This window comes from Podarcis raffonei, chromosome 2 (assembly GCF_027172205.1).
Source record: "Podarcis raffonei isolate rPodRaf1 chromosome 2, rPodRaf1.pri, whole genome shotgun sequence".
Taxonomy (NCBI): Eukaryota; Metazoa; Chordata; class Lepidosauria; order Squamata; family Lacertidae; genus Podarcis; species Podarcis raffonei.
The window spans coordinates 40,500,231-40,520,167 of record NC_070603.1 but is presented as its reverse complement, the minus strand read 5'-3'; the positions used below and the strand labels follow the sequence as shown (position 1 = coordinate 40,520,167).

Genomic DNA, 19,937 nt, shown 5'->3' with positions numbered 1-19,937 from the left:
TCCAACCCAAACTGAGTGCTTTCTAGGCTTTGGGAAGTAGGCAGGAAGGCATTGCCTTGGCTCAGTGCCCTATGTGGGGGAACTGGTCATGCTGCCCTAAATCCACCTCCGAGAGATGTCTTGAGCAACTGGCTTGTCCACTGCATATGCCCTGCAAATGAATTGTGAGGCCAAGTTCGTAGCAATCAGTTTCACAGAGGTGTATATTGTGGTACACACAATGCTTGTGCCATAATCAATTAAGTCGTTAGCCTGCCACAAACCACAGTTGTTTTCACTGCAACAGGCTGCTGTTCTGGACATTTGTTACAATGGGATATGATGCTTGGGTGATACTAGGGCAAGCTGTGTGTTTATTCTACCTCCACCTCTTCCATTTCCTTGTTTAGAATCATTTAAAAAGATGAAAAACATGGGAGAGCCAGGTAACACATGATTTCATGAGCTCCCAGCTTTGAGCATCAAAAGCTGGTTTCTGGGAATATTAATGGCCACAGGCCCTCAAGCAATGGTAGATCAAATCAATAATTCCCCATTTTCTCACTTCTGTGATCAGTAGTCTTCCCCTACCCCTAAGGAAAACAAAATAATAGCCACTGGTGCATTGTGGTATTTCATTAATATAAATATATGCACATTTAGAAGCTGTCCATTGACTGTCATTGATTCAGTATTAGAAAAGCAATCAGGTGGCAGAAAAAGCTGGCCAGGTGGCAATCTCTAATGGTTTACTGGGAAAGAAAAAGGGTCATGGACACAATTGCCCATTATCCTACAGCTCTTTTCAAATTCAGAAAAAAACTACTTTGGATTGAAGGTGTAGTTGCACAAAGTAACACACAACCACTGGCTACACTTTAAAACAGAGAAAGGAAGAAATCTGTTGCAGTTCCAAAATGGATAATATGATGTTTTGATCCGGCGTGGTATTTCCTATGCTTCCCCTGCCTGCCCACAACTTTGATCTCATGGGAATCTATGCGCATAAAGACAACCAGGCCAACAAAAGCTTTATTAGCAAAATTGATAGTGGAAGCAAGACAACTCCATATTGGAACAATGAAATTAGTTGTATTTGAGAGGACCCATGTTTCTGTTATTCATTCGTTCTTCATTGGAAACCCCTGCATTTAAGGAGACTACTTAGAAGCAAGCCCTAAGGTAAGGTAAAGGACCCCTGACCATTAGGTCCAGTCACGAACAACTCTGGGGTTGCGGCGCTCATCTTGCTTTATTGGCTAAGGGAGCCGGCGTACAGCTTCCGGGTCATGTGGCCAGCATGACTAAGCCGCTACTGGCGAACCAGAGCAGTGCACGGAAACACCGTTTACCTTCCCGCCGGAGCGGTACCTATTTATCTACTTTCACTTTGACGTGCTTTCGAACTGCTAGGTTGGCAGGAGTAGGGCCCGAGCTCACCCCGTCATGGGGATTCGAACCACCGACCTTCTGATCAGCAAGTCCTAGGCTCTGTGGTTTAATCTCAGCAAGTAAGCATAGGATCGCAGAATTAGCATGTTATTTCTTTAGTATTTTAGATTGTTGAGAGTACTTCACATACATTATTTCAGCAATTCTTAAAATAATCCAGGAAGTTAGGCTAGTATTATTGCAGTTGGAAGCCAGAATTTGTTCCTTATGAATTTATAGCAGAATCTAACACTGGCAGAATGGGAATTAGTCCAGCAGAAGTTTATTTCCTTTCAAGCAGGCTGGTTGTCAAAAAAACAAGAGGCGAGCTGTATGTTTCTAGTGAATGGGCAGATTTTGTGCTAGGAGTCACTCCTGGGCCTACCCAAAACCTTTGAGCCCTTACTCCATGGATTTGACTGCCTTTTGGACACAATAGTTTAGATCCAGCCTACTTTGGTCCCATTGAAACCATTGCAAATAGACAAGTCAGGCCACTGATTTAAGTGGGAGCTTGGTCTGGATTCATGAAATCGTGCCAAATAAATTAGTTGTCTTCTTTGTACGACCTCTTCTACAGCTTGTTCAGCAGTAGTCTGAATTGTGTGGAAGTTCTGAACTCAGTAGGACTTACTTCTGAGTAGACTCATACAGAATTGTACTTTTAATAGTATTATTGTGTTCTGAGGATGTGTGTGTATGTATCCGTGGGGAAGTAGATCAACCTGTATATATGACAGTTAAATTGGTTGTGCAGGTTCTCCTCAACTCATTCTTGCAAATATAGATCAGAGTAGCATTGTGAATTAATTGCCATGATGCCCTCAGTTCTCACCTACAATTCTCACCTACAAATTGTTCATTCAGACATCCCAAATGTTTTCTGGTAACTCTCCATTCCCTGCAATTAGACAACAATGCAAGTAGGTAAAATAACAGTTTTGTCCTTGTTCTATGCTAGGTCCCCCTATCTCCAAGAAAGGCACCTTGATCTCACACATATTCCAATAAACCTTCACATTCCAAATGAACTTAAATTATTTGGTGGGGTGTATGTGATGAAAGGAAGATGATCATTGTGCTTTGAATATCCTTTTTGAAAGTAGTGGAAACATGAAAAACTATGATATAAAAGCTAGCGTTAAAAGAATGCAATAAACTATACGCAACTAACCTAGCATCTTGAAGCCATAAACAAGATTGGCATATAAAGTGAACAAGCTTCTGTTTCTGTGGTTGTTCAGCCACAGTAGTTACACCCTGAAGGTTATTTCCTTGTTTCAGATTGGTTCAAAATGTTTTCTCCGTGGCCAGACTGAGCTGATTCCATCCGCTCTGTATTTCCATTTCCATCAGGGTTGCTTGATGATGTGTTGCAGGAAATAAGAGTCGGAGGCACTTCTAGGAAACGGAAATTCAGACAACAAATAGCTCCTTCCTGGATGGAGGATGGCAATCATAACCTACTAGCAAAAAGGCTGCTATGAAAGTAGGATGGCATGAAAGTTGTCAAAGGTCTGATGGGGTGGAAATTTGCCGGGCATAAGTTTGTTTCCCTTCAAGCAGGCCGATTGTCAGAAAACCAAGAACTGAGCTGTACACTTCTAGTCAATGGGCAGATTTTTTGTGCTAGGAGTCATTCCTGGAGCTACCCAAACTGTCGGGCCCTTCTAACCCCATGGCTTTGACTACAAATCCTACCAGGTACTAACATTCTTTATTTTAAGGGTTATTATTTATGATCCGCTTAAATGCCAAAAGGACTTCTAAGTTGGTAACCAGAGATGAGGTGAGGGCTTGTACAGAGCAAAGACCTGGCTGATGGGAAAGCCATGTATTTCTGCATGGTGGTCTGCCTTTAAACATACATTGGGGGCTTTATGTTTCATGTGTGCGTGTGCACACACACACACACATACGGACGCGCGTTCACACACACACACACAAAATGTATGTGTACCCCTTATTATTCTCTCTCTCTCTCTTTCTTTCTCAAGTAGTCATGGCTGTTTTTCCTTTTTAAGAGCTTTTTAATGGCTCCAGTCAAACTTCTCTGTATGTTTCCTTTATGAACTGTCTATACCATATTCAGAAAAAGTTTAAATAAAGGTGAAAATTGGGCACCCTCATAGGTTAATAGCATCTCTGAGAGGATGACACTCCCTACTGGTTTCTTTCAGCTCCAAATACTGTTACTCCCTTCCACTTTCCATACAGAATGAGAATATACTCCTAGAAGTAGGGCAGAGTGATTTTTGCATATTGTTAAGCTAATCCTCCTGTTCTGGTGTGGAAAAGTGCAGATGCATATGAGTCACCTGTGGGAACTGTTGCCAGACTAGATGCAGCAAGCTTGCCTTAAGAATTAGAGATTTGTTCCTTCATCAGTATGCTATTAAGATATAACACGCATCTTAGCATCATCTCCGTATAGTCAAAGAAAGGATCTCACATTCGAAAATCAAATCCAAGAGTCATGTGTGTGTCCCAAATCAAATTATTTAATTTGAAAAAAATCACAGAGAGTGTTCACTGGACACAAAATATTCTCTCTGAATACATCAACAGAAAACCTCCCTGCTGCATGATAACTGAAATACGTACGCCATTTTGAACCGGAGCTTCTGAAGCCAATAGTTATCACAAAGGCAACGTGAGTTTTTCAACATGATGCGACCTCAACTCAAGGATTCCTTTTTGTTGTCCTTTTTGTACCAAGATTTCTTGCAAGTCAACATGAGCAAGAGGAGCATTGGCAAGTGCCACAAGCTGCAGAAAAACAACTTTCGGGAGCTGCCACGGTCAGCGTCTCTGTAGAAACGAAAGCCAAGGTAGGAAATGTACAGGTTGATGGGAAGAGAAATTATGGGGAAAGTCCACGTGGTGACATCAAGGATGGGAGCCAGTGATGAAAGTCCAATTAAGGCGAGGCAATGACGCAGAGCCACCCGCCTGCACATTTCTGGGTGGGTGACAGACATCATGCAGTAGCCACCTCTGGAGTAATCTTCGCGGAGCCCCCAGCTGAGTGCATTGAAATGAGGGAACTGCCAGGAGTAGAGAATCCCCCCCAGCAGCAATGCTCCTGCAAACGAAGAGAAATCAAGGCATTAGGGTGTACGCCAGGGCCACTGACACAGAAATCTGGATAACTTGGCTGAAGTTTCTGCACCTTCATTTCGTACACCCAGTAAATCACTTGCAGGTGCAGAAGTCTCATTAATATAATCAGCTTGCCCCAAGGCAGTGAAAGGTATACAGGATGGAGCTGTGTGGAACAGTTTACTCGACTCTCCACATAAACTCCAAATACCCTTTTCAGATGCAGGAGTGGCTAAATGTTACTCTTAAAAAAAGATGCTTCTATCATTCTATCATTTTTGGAGTAAGAACACTTGCAAAAGGCTTAGAACCCAAGCAATGTATGTGCTGCTTCCAGGGGATGCAGGGATGTTTTTTGCATTCCTTGTCCAACCTGTTTACTTCTAGTGCATTTCCGGCAAGTCATACATACACAATTTAATCACACTTCTCATCTACAATTTTGAATTCGGCAATGTTTGTATTTTTGTTCACACAATTATATGTTTGCAGAAAGCAAGAAACTGAGGCTTTCGGAACAAAAAACAGTGCCTGAGGCCTCATCTGGAGACAATAAAAAGATGATGATTTGGGGACAGGGCCCCAGCTAGGACTAACTGACTATAACTTCTTGATAGGGTGGCCACATGTTCTACTTTTCAGAGGACAGTCCTCTATTGGAAGAGATGCCTCTTTAAAGATAAAGAACCATAAAAAGGAAAGCAGGACCTCTGAAGTTGCTTGACAGTAGTTACCAACCTGGAGAACCGACTGAGCAGGCACACAGGTCACAGTTCTCCCCACTAAGGTGAAATGCATTGTATTTCTATTTAAAGTATTATTTTTAAATCTGCACCTCTTCATATAAAATAACATTATGTAAATGTTATGCAAATCTCTGGGGGGGGGGTTTTCGTGTGATGCATAAATGGTCACCTTACTTCTTAAGCCATCACCACCAATTCTAGACTAAGTAGAAGACAATGAGCAAAATATCTATGAACTGCATGCATATATATATATATATATATATATATATATATATATATAATCTTAAACTCTTCTGTGAGAAACACACACTTTCCATTTGTTGTAGAAAACACGTAAGATACATTTTATCCTTTGGTTTCCCCATTTGGTTCCACCTTTTTTGATACTACACACAATATATTTTCACATAGTCCAAACTGACTGTCCATCAGCTCTGCACAGAACCCACTCCACAAAGGTACACATATAAAACAAATACAGTGAATAATATTCAATAAACTTTGGCTATTGAATGGTATAAGTTTTTTAAAGTTTGCTCAGCAGAAATCTAGAGAAGATTCCAGTCACCACAGGCATGTTACCTTGCTATATTTTGCCATAGGTTTCCTAAGCAGAAATGTATGTTGCCAACCCTCTAACAGCCACATAACATAGGGCTACAGAGGGCTGAAAATGCCTAGTGTTAAGTAACTAACTTCTCAGTTCTGTACACTCCATACATCTTAGAATTCAGTATCATAGGACCTTCTGTTGATCCATGAATGCTTGGCAGAGACCTGAAACTGAAGAGTAAACAATTCATAGAATTATAGAATTGTAAGGTTGTTTCAGTTCTTTCAACATTCGGGGTCTCTGTGTTACCTATCCCTGTACACCACCTAAAAGTATATACAGAAGCAAGAATTAAAGGGGAAAATAGGCCCAGAGATCCACTGAATATAACTATGGGAATATTTCCTCACAACTGCAGTCTTTCAAAAACTTATGCTACAAGACTAGATCCTGCTCCACTGAAATTTAGCACAGATGCCCATTAGAATCTGCTTCATTCTGTTTCACAAGGGACATCTTTAGGGCCTACACTTTAATAAAGCTTAACTGATTTTCACAGATTCAACTTCTGAAGTGATGTTGTTACAGTGGAGTTATGCCTTCTTGTAGAAGATGAATCAAAGTCCATTTTGTTTGCAAAGGGATGGATGCTAGGAGCAACAAGAAGGCAAGATGTCCTAACGCTGTCTCAGAAATAACTTCCAACTCTCACTTCTTTGTCAAAAAACAACCAACATTTCAGGTGAAACTCCCAGCTCCAAACCAGACAACTGATGTGCCAAACAAGGAGAGTTGTTTTATGAGGGGCCTGCCTTCTCATGCAATCTTTCCAGGAGATACTGCAAAGTCAACTTGATTGCAACTTGCATGGCTTCGTTTTTTGCTGTGCAGTACAGAATTAGGCTTTTTAGTGCAACTGGGTCCAGACTCTACCTTTACATTTTCAAAACCTTTGTCTGACAGCACAATCTTGTAGCGAGGCTGGGATTAATCAAAGTGCTGATACAGAAATAGCCACTTGTGTTCCCACTCTGGGGCTACTTAGTAGCAACTGGTGCTATTTTGAAGGCTTAGTCCGGAGGAGCCTCCTAGCAATCCTACATGGAGATTCAGAGATTCAATAGCAACTGGAACAGCGTTGTCTGTCCCTATCTCAATTGCCATGCAGTGGATGGTGCTTCAGTAGCAGTGGCATAAATCTTTATGTGCTCCTCTGTGCAAATTCCTTTGGATGAGGCTATAAAAAATGCACTCTAAACTAAATCTTAAGAGAATATAAATTATTTTTTACTGTTTTTACTACACTGTGTCAGCTGCGCTGAGAAAGTGTTTCCAAATTCCAAATTACTTGGAAGTCAGTATGATTTTGCCAAATGGTTCTTACTCCCTACTGCATTTAAGATTCCAGTTTAAGTGTATTTAAGTGTGCATTATGGAAAAAGACCCATCAATACTGAACTACAGACAGCATGATGCTAGGTGCAATACTGACAATATGCCTGCATGCTTGTTTTTTAAAAAGTGGTGTTAGGTGCAGGTGGTGATGTCTGATTTTGTCAGGACTGCAGAAGTAGGAAGCAGATGTTCAGCCCTTTCATACCTCATTGCAGTGCTGATGGAGATCATCCCTTTCCAATGGGAGCTTTTTTCTTGGGACTGGTTAACAGCTGGGAGACTGTCAGGACTGCCGCTGAGAAGCAGTTGGGTTTCCTCTCCTGACCATGTAATATGGGTGCCAATGATGCATTTGGTGCCATGACAAGTTTGGCTGTTAGTCAACTTCCTGTGGTTAACTTGTACAGCTACTTAATCTAGTACTTCTGCTATTGAGTGGTGTTACTGTTTCAGGAAGATATTTTCAGCAACCCTTAAGGTTCCACATGAGACAGAAGGTGCAGGATATTCGTGCTTTTCTATCTAAAGCTGTCAAGCACAATGATGTTCTTTTAAAACTCATGACTGTCTTAGGTGTATGCAAAAAGTCTTGTAATGGTAGCATGATTTGCTAAACTATGTTATCATTCACAAACTTAAGACAAAAGCCAGAAGCACTTTTATGTTAAAAACTCAGCATGGAAAACCAGGCTTATAGTTGGAGCTCCAAACTGACTTGCTACCTCTTTCATTGTCTTGGTTTTTGGCTTCACAGATGTATGACAGAGATCACCAACCAGGCATGTAAAATAAACACAGAATGGTTAAAATATCAGCTCCAAAACAGATGTTGAAGTCTTATTGCATTTCCTAAAGCCATTGTTTACTGCCTTGGCAACCCAAGAATGCTGTTTTGCTTAGAGCACAATTTTGGTAATTCTTCTGCCTTGAATAATATGAAGGAATTTTAAAATCATTTCCAGATTCTGGTAGCTGACTGACACATGAGGGGGAGGTTAAGAGTGGAGGTGGGGGCGGGAAGCACCAGCTTCTTGTCTCTCTAGGAAATAAATTAAATGTTTAAGTTTATGTAAGACGTTATAGGGATTTTGAAGTCTAAGTTTAGCCATTAATGGCCTGTACTTAGAACTGTGTGTGGTTGTTTTCTTCTATCTTGGTATGGTAACAAACCAGCTACTCTTAGCTAAAAAGATGCTAAAACAAATTACTCCTCCTTGGTCCAGATGAGGGAGATTAGAGCTGGAAAACAAGAGCAAATCCAGCTGCACCCATTTGCCTTTGGATAAACATGGCTGGCGGTTATGTAGCTGTAGTTGTTCCATGTTCAACCTGGAAAATGAGATGAAGTATAACTGAACCTTATCTTTGCCTACAGAATTAGGTTTCCATCATCTGAATATGCCCGTCAGCAAAAGCTGATCCAGCAAAAACAACACACTACCTGCCCACACTGAAGCAAGGAAGATATAGCAGTGATGGATGGAGAGATCGGTTAAGACCTCCAAATTATGTGGTTAGAAAAATCCAATTTCTGCTCTACTTTTAATACTGTAAGACAGAATGCAGCAATTTGTCAAGATGCATTTTGCATAACTCAATAGGACTGAAAGTTTTGTGGTGGGAGAAAGGAAGAAATACTAGGGTACAAGAATAGATGGAAATCTAAAATATATCTGTTTCCACAACAGGACCTCCTTTCCATTTCTTCCTTCACCTTTGGGTTGGGGAATGCTCTGGAGCAGATATTTGGGGCACGCAGGGAGCTGCATGGGAGAGGAGAGGAAGGGGGAAGCGAGTTCAAATGGGTCTTACTGCCAAAAGTGACCATAAGATTGCAGTCTCAATCTCTTTAAACAGAATCGATAACCCTTGATCAAACCAAATGGAAACAGTCAAGTGAAGTTTAAGCAAGTTTTGAGTACAAAGGTTCTCTCTCTCATAGACACATATGGAGATCAAGTGTAGGGGCAATGATGGAAAATACCTGTTTTGTGTTATTCTGTAGGGTGCCTTGTGATGTTTTGTAGGATGTGGTGCCACAAGTAAATTTTCCCCAGATGATCTAAATGTTCTTGCAGACAGGGAAGGTAGTCTTTCAGGTAACCTGGCCCTGAGTTGTTCAGGGTTTTATATGTTAGTAACAAGACCTTGTACATGATTGGCTAGCTGCACAGCAGCTGTTCCTTGCGCACAGGTGTAAAATTATGTGTGCATCAAGGTGTTCTACTCAACCACCTGGGCACAGCATTCTCCAAAAGCCTCCAGAGCAGTCTTAGGGGAAGTCCCACAAAGAACAAATTATAGGAGTCCAATTGTAAAGTTACCAATGCATGAATAATAGTGGCCAAGTTTAAAACATGTTTTATTTGTTACCACAACCAATTAGAATGGTCGATTGGGAAACATATGAATGAGAAAGTGAGAAACTTTATTTAAATCAACACCAGGTCCAATAGGTGGATAAGAGCACCAACATTCAGGAGGGTTCACAAGTAAGGGGTGGGCATGTGGTGAAGTGCAGAACAAGGCATAAATATTCCGTAGATGATGTTGACTGCATGTTACTTTCTTTCTCTAGCATCTGCTACATCTTAGTCCTTATATATGCTAGTGGCAAACAATCCGTTTGCAATATTCAAAGTCTTACTTCTTCTATGGTACCCATAGATCATGTTGGTGCCTCTGAATGTAGCAGTGGCTATGAAGACCAAAAACACTGTCAAAATAAAGGTTGTGAATTTGAAGCCTAGAAGTTTGACCACAATCCAGTCAAGGCAAGTCTCGGCTGTTTCCAATGACCACTGTTTTGAAACCATGTCCAGTTGTAGCGAGGAAATGATGACAGCATTTAACAGTTATCATTTATATAGCACCATCAATATGCATAGTTCCCTACGGAGAATTAAAAAATCGCAGCACCCTGATCAGCTTATCATCTTAAGACTTGCCGTGGGGTGGATGGGAAGAATAGAAGGAGAGACATAAACTGATAGTAAGAGTGAACATGGGCAGGCTATGCCTTGAGCTTCATTACAAGTGCTTAGGCTTAGTTTCGGCATAGGAAGAACAGTAAGTGTCTGTGTCGAAGTTCTTCAAGGAAACTGAATTTGGGGAAAGGGTCTGAAGGAAATAAGATGCAGCATCAAATAGTTTCTGGAGGCAGTTCTAGGCATTGAAGATGTGGGGGACGGACAAAGGATGGTGGAGATGGAAGAGTGAAGATTATTGGGATGGATATGCAGGCAGAATAATCAGGGGAGGCAGAGTAATGAAGGCAAGGACAAATGTTTGTGCTAGATCCAGGAATGGAGGAGGTAAGAAAGGGTGCCATGTGGTCTCAGTGATGACAGAGGTGAATGACTTTGGTCAGAGGCAAGGGAGTAGGTGGGAATGTGATCATAGAGATGCAAAGACTGTAGCAGTTAAGGTGAGAGATGACTGTAAGTTCCAGCAAGGCTGCAAGACAGGAAGGGCTATATTTTTGCAAGGCACTAAGGCAAGCTCACCAACTTGCTTGCAAGAAGATATTTTTAACACTTTTGTTAACACAACTTAAAAACGTTAATTTTAGCTCTCTAAACCTCAAACACTGCCTTTTCTTAAGCCAATGCAATTTTCCTGCTACTACTCTGGTGCCCCCTACTGGCTACTTCATAATGCATATTTGGGAGGTGAGGTGAACTGGAGCAGCTGTCCCATATGGGCCATTGAATATTCTTTATTTGGAAGATGAAAGCACTTGGAACTTAACACAGCTGTGTACAGTGTGTAGGTGACAATGAATTTACTGAGTGGGCTTCGACTTTGATTGCATCAGTCCCTCAGGTGTCCCAATAGCAGAATCACTATCGCTTTTGTGTCTGCAAAAGAAAGCGGGGGTGGGGGAGGCAAATAATCGACTGACTTTTGTCTTATTAAATTTAAAACAGCTGCCTACTAGCCCTGCCCATCTGCCTCCACATTTACTACATGGAGCAACGGGGCCCTCTGCCTTTGTGTGTCCTGTGCTCACAGATCAATGATGACATACCTCTGTCTTTTGTAAAAACTGAGTAAGAGGCTTCTTGGATCATCATTTTGAAGAGGAAGAGAAGTCTCAAGCCTCTGCTAAGGTCAATCAATGCCAGCCCACATCTCTAGGCCTCTATTTCTACAGCCAGGATAATTTGCTCCAGGCAAAAATTTGTCTTTTTCTCTAAAACTGCTCAGTTACACATTTCGCCAGCAGGCTGTTCAAAACATGATCCAGTTAATTAAAAAGAAAAAAAAAACATTTGAAGGAAATAGGAACAAAGTTCAGTGTCACTTATTCTGAACAAAGTGAGGTCCTCTCTTTACTGCTCTCCTTCCGGGCAGACAAGGGCTATACAAATGAGGAAAGGCTCTACACAATTGTCCTTTTCCTCTCTCTTCACTGTTTTGTTGCTAAACCCATCCATCTGCCAAATGTCACTTGCTGATAAGAACTGCCCAGTTTAAAATCCCCAGGTTGTAAATAGATGTTGGCTGACATAATTAATGTCTAGCCCACAACCCAATTTGAATTACAAAGTCAAGGCAATTTGAAAATCAGCCTCTGCGTGATTACCGTTGGTACATACACAGGCAGTCTATAAATTCCATAGCCCCAGGAATTATTTAAATTTTCAGAAAATGAATGAAAATCAGGACAAGATGTCTTTCAGGAAAACAGAAGGTAAAAGTGGGGCATGTGAGATAAACTAAATAGTCTCTTGAGATAAACATTCTTGGGAGCAGTAATACCAATGGCTCCAGGCCACTGTGGGTCTCTAACGTCTGTTACATTTGCGAGGCTGTTATCTGCTCTGCCACCACCGCCTACCCAGAGTAAATCCCCTTAACTGATAAAGCACATTATGGCAGAGATCCCCGCTTGTCACTTCAAGCAAACTGGGTGGCTCAGAATTGGATGTGCTTTCATGGCACCGGGTTGCTATGTTCTGCAGTCTCCTGAGTACACTTCAGATGCTGGGAGCTAGCCACCACTCCTGAAAGGATACCAGACCCTATTGCTTTCATAAGGAAATGTGGTGATGCCAAGACTGAGTCCCAGGCTGTACAACACACAGTATGAAATTCCCCGTTACAATATTTAAACTTCTTCTTCTTTAAAAAAAGGGCATATTATTAATATTCCTCTTTTTGGCCGTGTTACTAAACACAAGCCATGATCTCCTGCCAGCAAGAGAGAAGTTTGATCTGAGTCTTACTGCTTCTGTAAAAATGAGACTGCTTTGTTCTTTGGCATTTTCCACCAGCCTCCCATTTCCTGTCATGATAATGTTCTTCTTCCTTGAAACAGGGGGAAAAAGATACTGGAGATGGGGTTCCCTTTCGGGGAGGGAAATTCTCTGTACCTTGGCAAGTGCATGCATTCGCCTTGCTGAGAGATGCTGGTCCCAGCCCATGAACCTGATTAAATTTAACACTTGTGCAACTTCTGCTACCACAGTTGATGATAAAATTGACTCTGAGCGTTGTCAGTTTAAACCTGGCCAATTTTAGCCAACCAATGCTCACAGAGAAAGGTTCATATTTTGATCCTGAACTGTTCCCTAGGAAAAAGTTATATAATGTGGCAAGCGTTCGAGACTGGAACTGATCAAGTAAATATACAGTCTGCTTGAGCAACGGCGGCAGCATTGGCTAGATGCCCTCTCCTCCCCACCTCCCTGGAGAAGCAGGAGACAGTTTTGATAGTAAAATGAAGGAAGGATGAAAAAGTGATTCACCTTGCATGACTGGCTTTAGCGTAATAACCAGAAAAGAATTGGACTGCTTTCTTGAGAAGAAGCTCCCCAATAAAAAGTAAAACATAGCAAGCACTATAGGCAGCCTTAAAATTTCTTTCTCCCCAGCTTTATGTTCCTTATCGCTGCTCAGTAGGGTAGGCTCTTTCCCCTTCTTTTTAACAAGGTGCAAATGTATTCCCACGCTTCTACCTAAAGCCAGGTTGCTTCAGTTAGTTAATTAGGAAACATTAATGGGTTCCAGAGATGTGGCTTACATGATTTGGAAGCAGATGGCATACTCCAGTTGTCCATACCAAAAAGCATTCCTAACATCTATAAGAAACTATCAACCAACTGCAGGCCTGAGCCTTTAATCAAAGAAATAGTTTCTGTGCATGGATACCTCCCCCTGCCCTCCTGCAAATAAGCCTATGGTTGAGTGTTTTGAGTGGGAAGGGAAAGAGAAGATCCAATGCTTAGTTATTATGAGAGAACATGGGCTAAAAAGCTTCTTCTGAGATTGGCCACTATTACCTATTCCAGTGCTTTCCCCCCCTGGGGGTACTCAAGTACAGGGACCTCTACCTCCTCCCAAATATTAAAAGTGTGGCACTTACTGTAATAACTTCATGAGCCCTGCCAATTACTACTCAGAGTTATGTATATAAATAACATGTACAATTGGCCTAGATTCAACTCACAAGTCCTGCTTGCAGAAGCCAACATTTGGTCTAGTTTCTGACACTCGGAGAGAGACAGATAGGGTTGGGCATTTTCCATATCAAGAAACAAAATAAAATTCAGATTCTGCATTAGGGAATAATCCAAATTCCATTGTCAGAGTTATCTGTGTATATTACCAACACGGCATGTATTTGCATAGCAAGGTATCTGTACCTTTTAACAGTGACATTTTCAAGGAATTTGGGTTTGGTTTTAGTGAGATGCAGAACAGAGGGGAAGACAGAGAGGCAACAGAAGCCACAGGACTTGTAATTGCAGCCAGAAACACAGTGCAGATAAGTGAACATGACAACTGTACAGCAGAAGCCCTGCTTTGGTTGTTGAACATTCACTAGTCATGTCACAGAGGACACACAGCTTCTAATATGAGTTAATCATTTGAATTAAACTTCTTTGTCTCCTTCACTGTAGAAAGGCTAGAGTTTGTTGAATAGTCACTTTAAAATGTGAAGGTTCATTATTGCTTCACAAGTTGTGTATGTCTTTAAGGGCCAGGGCAAATAACGAGACCCAGTCTTACAGCTGTGAAACATAGCAGGTGCTGCTGAGTTGTGTTAATCAAATTGTGTCAGCAATTGGGTATAGTATATAAGCGGCCGCACCGAGCTCTCTCATGACCCTGGGGGATGGGTTGGTGGTTGGGTCTGGTTTGTTGTTGATGTATTTAGTGTATAAGGAGTTTTTGTTTTTGTTATTAAAACCTTGTTTAAGTTATTTTTGAGTCCCTTTTTAATACATGGTCTCCCCAGCAAGCTCTCTGCAGCACTACTAAACTGCAAATAGCCAACAGAGTTATGACCTTCTTGCATTTTCATCTTGATTTTTTCTACCATGTTCCCCTGGTTCATAACTGAATCTGTTCACATTGTCTCTCCTTTCTACTACTCTGATCACTTGTGCCTAGAACAACAAATGCTTTGCAATGCTAAGAAGAATACAACATGCCCCCCCAAAAGCTGGTCATCTCAGGAAGCTTCATTAAGACTGACCCTGCATTTTCAAGTCTCTGTAGCCTTTGCTTCAAAAGCAGCAAAATCAATGAAGGGAGAAGGCCCACTGAGCTAACACAACATTTCTCTGATCTTGTTGCATGAATCTGAGATCCTATCGTGACACACACTGCAAAGAGAATCACAAGAGCACTGCAAAACCGAAGGTTATGTTTGATCTTCCAACTAGGAGGAGTCACATAATCCTGGTTGACTTTTGGCTGACTCGGTGATGAATAGTTCCTGTAGAAACACAGAGTATGTGAGCACAGAAGAGGGAGAGAAGGATAAAGGCTTGCATTTACATATGCCTGAGGGCCAAACTGCACACAACACTAAATGCATCACTTGGAAGCATGGCAAGTTTTTTTAATTTAAAAAAATTAGTAACAGGTGCAGGGGAGAGACCTGCAGCTTCAATCCTTCCATCCCAAGTTGTGATCTAAACAAAGTTTGTCCATTTGCAGTGTTATTAGTATGAGGGCTAGTACTAGCTCACTTTTGGACCAATGGAAAGCTCGAAAGCAGGACAATTGTTCCCTAGCAACTGCTATTCGGGGGCCACTAAGACCAACTTAGCAGCTCCCTTTAATCATTATCCTTTCACATGATTACAACCAAGAGAGAGGAGAGCAGGGCTGCACTCTGTGGCCCTGCCCTGTGTCCTAAAGATCTGAGGGCTCCTTGAATGGTTTAAAATCCTGTGCCTACTTGCACAGAACCAGGCTCTCCATATTTCAGACCTTTAAGCCCTAGTCTTCAGCAGCTGAAGAGGGAAAGTGGTAAGGAGAATTAAGGATGTTTTGCTCCGATGTAAGTCACTTCATGCTGACTTACACTGAACTGCGTTTGTCATTTTATTGCTAATTCACCCAGTTAAGAAAGATCATTTTGGAACTCTTTGAAATTCTTATTTGTTTTTACCACTTGGCCACCTCACTGCTCAGCTCCAATGCAAGTTTAATTATGAGCAAGTTAAAAAGTACTGGTTCTAATAGAACACACTTTTCTCATCCCTCCACTGTGAGAACAGTCAATTTATTCCTACTCTCTGCCATTGTTTTGATCCTAAGTGCTAGTAGCCTGGCTCCTTTTTGGTTCAAGAGGAACCTGTCCCTTTTGCATACGCTTGGCTTATTACAAAACCTTCTCCAGTGCCTAAGAAATCAAAAGCTGTCCTTTGACACTGCAATCTTAGGCATGCATTGAAATGCCTCAGCTTTGCCTGTCTACCTGGCACTGCAAATAGAACAGGTAGAATTCTGGAGGAAGGAATTCTGGAAGTTCTGAATTTCACTTCTTGCTTGCCCACCTAAAGTTTGCTTCCAATACTGCACAACTACAATTCCCCATTTGACTGGTGCTGACCTGCACCATGACTGTCATCTTCACTCTGACAGTATCTACCAATCTAACTAGATGAAATGTGACTTCCACAACCTTCACACAGGTAGGCAAGTCATTATGCAGTTTACACACCCCTGTTGGCCTATGACCGTAATAAACTGATTGAAGTCTTACTGACTGCAGTCTACACACTTGTCACAAACCCATCTCTCTGTGTTTCTAAGGCTTGACTTACTCACTGCTACAAGCCCTCCCCCAGGTCATACCTTCTAAAGGTTTGCTACCTTGTTCTGTAGACTGCCCCCCCCCAAGATCCTATTTTTTGTGATAGCAGAGAAGCTGCCATTCTGCAATCCCATTCTTGAAGGCTTTGCCCATAAATATCACTGGATCTGAGATTCAAAGAACTGAATGGGTCCCGAACCTATGATAGTCTTGGGTTTTTTTACTGCTAAATGCCAAGTCAGTGGAAGAGACAGTCATGCAGTACACAGTGAAATATGCAGATACTAGATAATGTGAATGATACTAGTAGGCATTGGTTAAAAAGACATCTCTCTATTGGGAATGAAGTCATATGTGAAACAAGTACTCATTCCCACAGTATACAGTGGTGCCCCGCAAGACGAATGCCTCGCTAAACGAAAAACCCGCAAGACGAAAGGGTTTTCCGATTTTTAGCGGCTTCGCAAGACGAATTTCCCTATGGGCTTGCTTCGCAAGACGAAAGCCCATAGGGAAATCTCCGGGGACAGCGGGGAAGCGCAGCGCGCCTTCTCCTCTGTTCCCGGACCTGTCCTGAAGGCTTGCGGTGGGAGGAGGGTTTTTCCTCCCCACCGCCAACATTCAGAAGGCTGTTCTGAAGGCTGGCGGTGGGAAGAAAAGCCCTTCTCCCCCGCCAGCCTTCAGAAGAGTTCCCGCAGGGCTGCCTAGGAGCGCCCTCTTAAGCAGAGCGCCCCTTGTGCAGGGAAGTCCTGCAGGGCTCCCCAAGCTGCGAATGTCTGCACCGCGCGAGGGGCGCTCTGCTTAAGAGCGCCCCTCGCGCGGGGCAGCAGGCTGCTATCCGCAGCCTAGGCAGCCCTGCGGGAACTCTTCTGAAGGCTGGCGGCGGGAGAAGGGCTTTTCTTCCCACCGCCAGCCTTCAGAAGGCTGTTCTGAAGGCTGGCGGTGGGGAGAAAAGTCCTTCTCCCCCCGCCAGCCTTCAGAAGAGGTCCGGGGACAGACTGTCCCCGGACCTGGTCTGAAGGCGGTCTCCATAGGAACGCATTAATTGATTTTCAATGCATTCCTATGGGAAACCGTGCTTCGCAAGACGAAAAACTCGCAAGAAGAAAAAACTTGTGGAACGAATTAATTTCGTCTTGCGAGGCACCACTGTAGTAACTTTCAATTGGCCCTAAGAGGAAGACACTCAATTCTCTTCCTCCTCATGGTCCCAGTTCCCCCCCCAGAGTAATTCTCACCTGCATCTAGACTGCCAGTTGCTGCTGTCCAGCCCATAATTGGGGGAATAGCACCAACCACAGCTCCTACCCATGTATTGACAATGCTAATTCTTTTCAGCGGTGTGTAACAGCATGTGTACAGGATGATGTTGAAGGCTCCCAGGGCTGCAGTAAGAGGATTTACTCCGAAGGTGAGCAGAGCTATTCCTGGAACAGCACAGGAGGCAGCAAAAGACACAGCAAGCAAAGGGCTGCAAGAAAAAGAGAAACAAACAAACAAGAAAATGTAAAAATATGTTAGTGAAAGGATCTGAGGGCAGATTTTTATTGCTGTTACCTTTTTATCCAATGCTTTCCCGATAATGCTTTTTTATTAAGAAATCTTAAATCGGGCAACAGTGATAACCACAGAATAAATGTACATTTAGCAAACACCTACTAGAGCATAACTTCTTCACTGGCGTACAGAGAACAATCAGCAAATTTGACCAGCAGGCAAAACAGGTCAGGTACAGTCCAATGCAGACTGGTCTTGACTTAGCTTTTGTCTTCTCGCTCCTGCCAGTAGGCGTTGAGGGAATTTGAGGAAGCTATATAGGCAGCGGAGCTTCCCTTCCTGGGAATTTAGGCAGGTGTGTATGCAAGTTGCCATTAGGCATGTTAAAGCTAAACATTCACCTAGAGACAGACACACACAACTATTACATTGTTTATAGCATAGTGAAAGAAACATGCCTACATATTATCCAAGCTTTAATTACACAATGTAATACTTTCAACAGAAATTTGTGTTCAAAATTTATTGCCCCGATTTAGCAGAATTTATCGGAATCCTAGAAGCTTAAACTATGGGTTTCACTAAAGTTCCAGATCTGGCTACATCAACTCTTGACAGTGGGGAAGAAACTATTTTTAATAAAGCATCTAAATGTTTGGTGTAGATTTTTATAGCCCCACACAGACCAGTCACCTCATAGTGTTTTATACACAATTGCAAAATAAGCCTAAGCATGGATATGCACGGATCGTGTTAGAATGCTGAGAAGGAATAAATGTCTGCCTTCAATTTAACTTTTAATTAAATGGACCAGGCCAACAATTTGATAAGCTGGAACATGATTTTACCAGCTTTACAAACCCAATTGTGGATTTTGCCGATTTAATTTAGTGGAATGCAATGTTTATCAGATTTTTCTCACAAGCTTCTGAGCCAAGAAAAAATGTTCTTTTGAATACATGCAGCTTTCAGTGAACCCATTCAAGCACTGATCTTGTAACACTTGGGCCTATATTTACACAACAACATTAGTTAACAAGTGACAGAGTTTTGTCATGTGAATCTAGCACCCTGGAAATGGAGGCAAGCTCATCACTTGATCACTTGGCTCAAGTATCTGTGTAAAGATAGCTGAATGGACTGATGATGAAGTTCAGAGGGAAGGGAAGAGAAAAAGACAGGAATTTTGTTACCACTTCAGATGAGCTATAAAGGATGCTGTACTTTGAACACCGTTGAAATGGAAAATATCAAAAACAGGACACTGAAAAATTTTTTTAAAGCATGTTCCTCAATTGTTCAGTGACACTTCTGAAACATTTTTTTTTAAAAAGCAGACGATAACAGTAAGTTCCCCCCTTTTAAATTTTCATAAAGTGGATTAATGTGATCTAGAGTTAGGAGTGAGTAGCCATGTCTGATGATACCAAATTGTTCACGGTGCTTAAAACAAAAAGGGATTGTGATGAGCTCCAAAAGAATCTCTCCAAACTATGCGAACATGAAAGCATTAAAATCCAAATGGAAAATCTTGTCTTGTGAATGCAGAACTTGCTTTAAAAAATATGAATTATATTTTTTATATTTATTTATGCTCTGGACATGCCTTTCTTAGGTTTGCACCACTTCATGTGGCATAAAAATAAGTCAAGTGTCAACTCTTTGAGGAGCTGGCAGAACACTCTGTGAAAGCCAATATTATAGGGCTTGAGAGATTTTTATGGAAAAACACAACTACTTGCCTGTAATAGGGCTGGCTGTTATTTACCAATTTTCCATATTACTAAATTGACCCCAGTAGATGTAATGTGCAAATATCCTTTGCTATTGCAATAGGTGATGTACAGCTAAAGGCCTAATATTAAAAGCCATGTTCATGCTAGGGAGATGTAAAACTTGAAGCACTTTCTACATGGACTAGATGTTTGCATCTGGAATTTGGAAAGGCTTCTTTCATCCAGGAAACAATATTCTGCAGTATTGACTCTGCAATATTTAATTCCAGAAGGGGAGACTTTTTTTCACAATGTGCAATAGAAAAACAGGGGCACGTTTCCCCCACCCGCCCTTGGAAATTCAATGCAGTCACACTCTGAAGAGTACCTGTGTGACAGTGACAGATCCCATGGGAGACAATATGTTCCATTTCCCTTAGTGTAACATCTGCTCTGTT

General features: G+C 41.9%; 1 protein-coding gene across 1 annotated transcript in view; it reads right to left on the bottom strand.

Annotated features, from left to right (window-relative positions):
- Positions 1-3,889: 3,889 nt before the first annotated feature.
- LOC128407594 (protoheme IX farnesyltransferase, mitochondrial) overlaps positions 3,890-19,937 on the bottom strand; it is a 93,511-nt gene continuing 77,463 nt past the window's right edge. Inside the window, exons 6-7 of the mRNA XM_053376132.1 lie at positions 17,506-17,738; positions 3,890-4,495 (exon numbers count right to left, since the gene is read on the bottom strand). Of these exons, the coding sequence (XP_053232107.1) occupies positions 4,089-4,495; positions 17,506-17,738 (640 nt within the window). The 3' untranslated portion in view covers positions 3,890-4,088. The remainder of the gene's footprint in view (positions 4,496-17,505; positions 17,739-19,937) is intronic.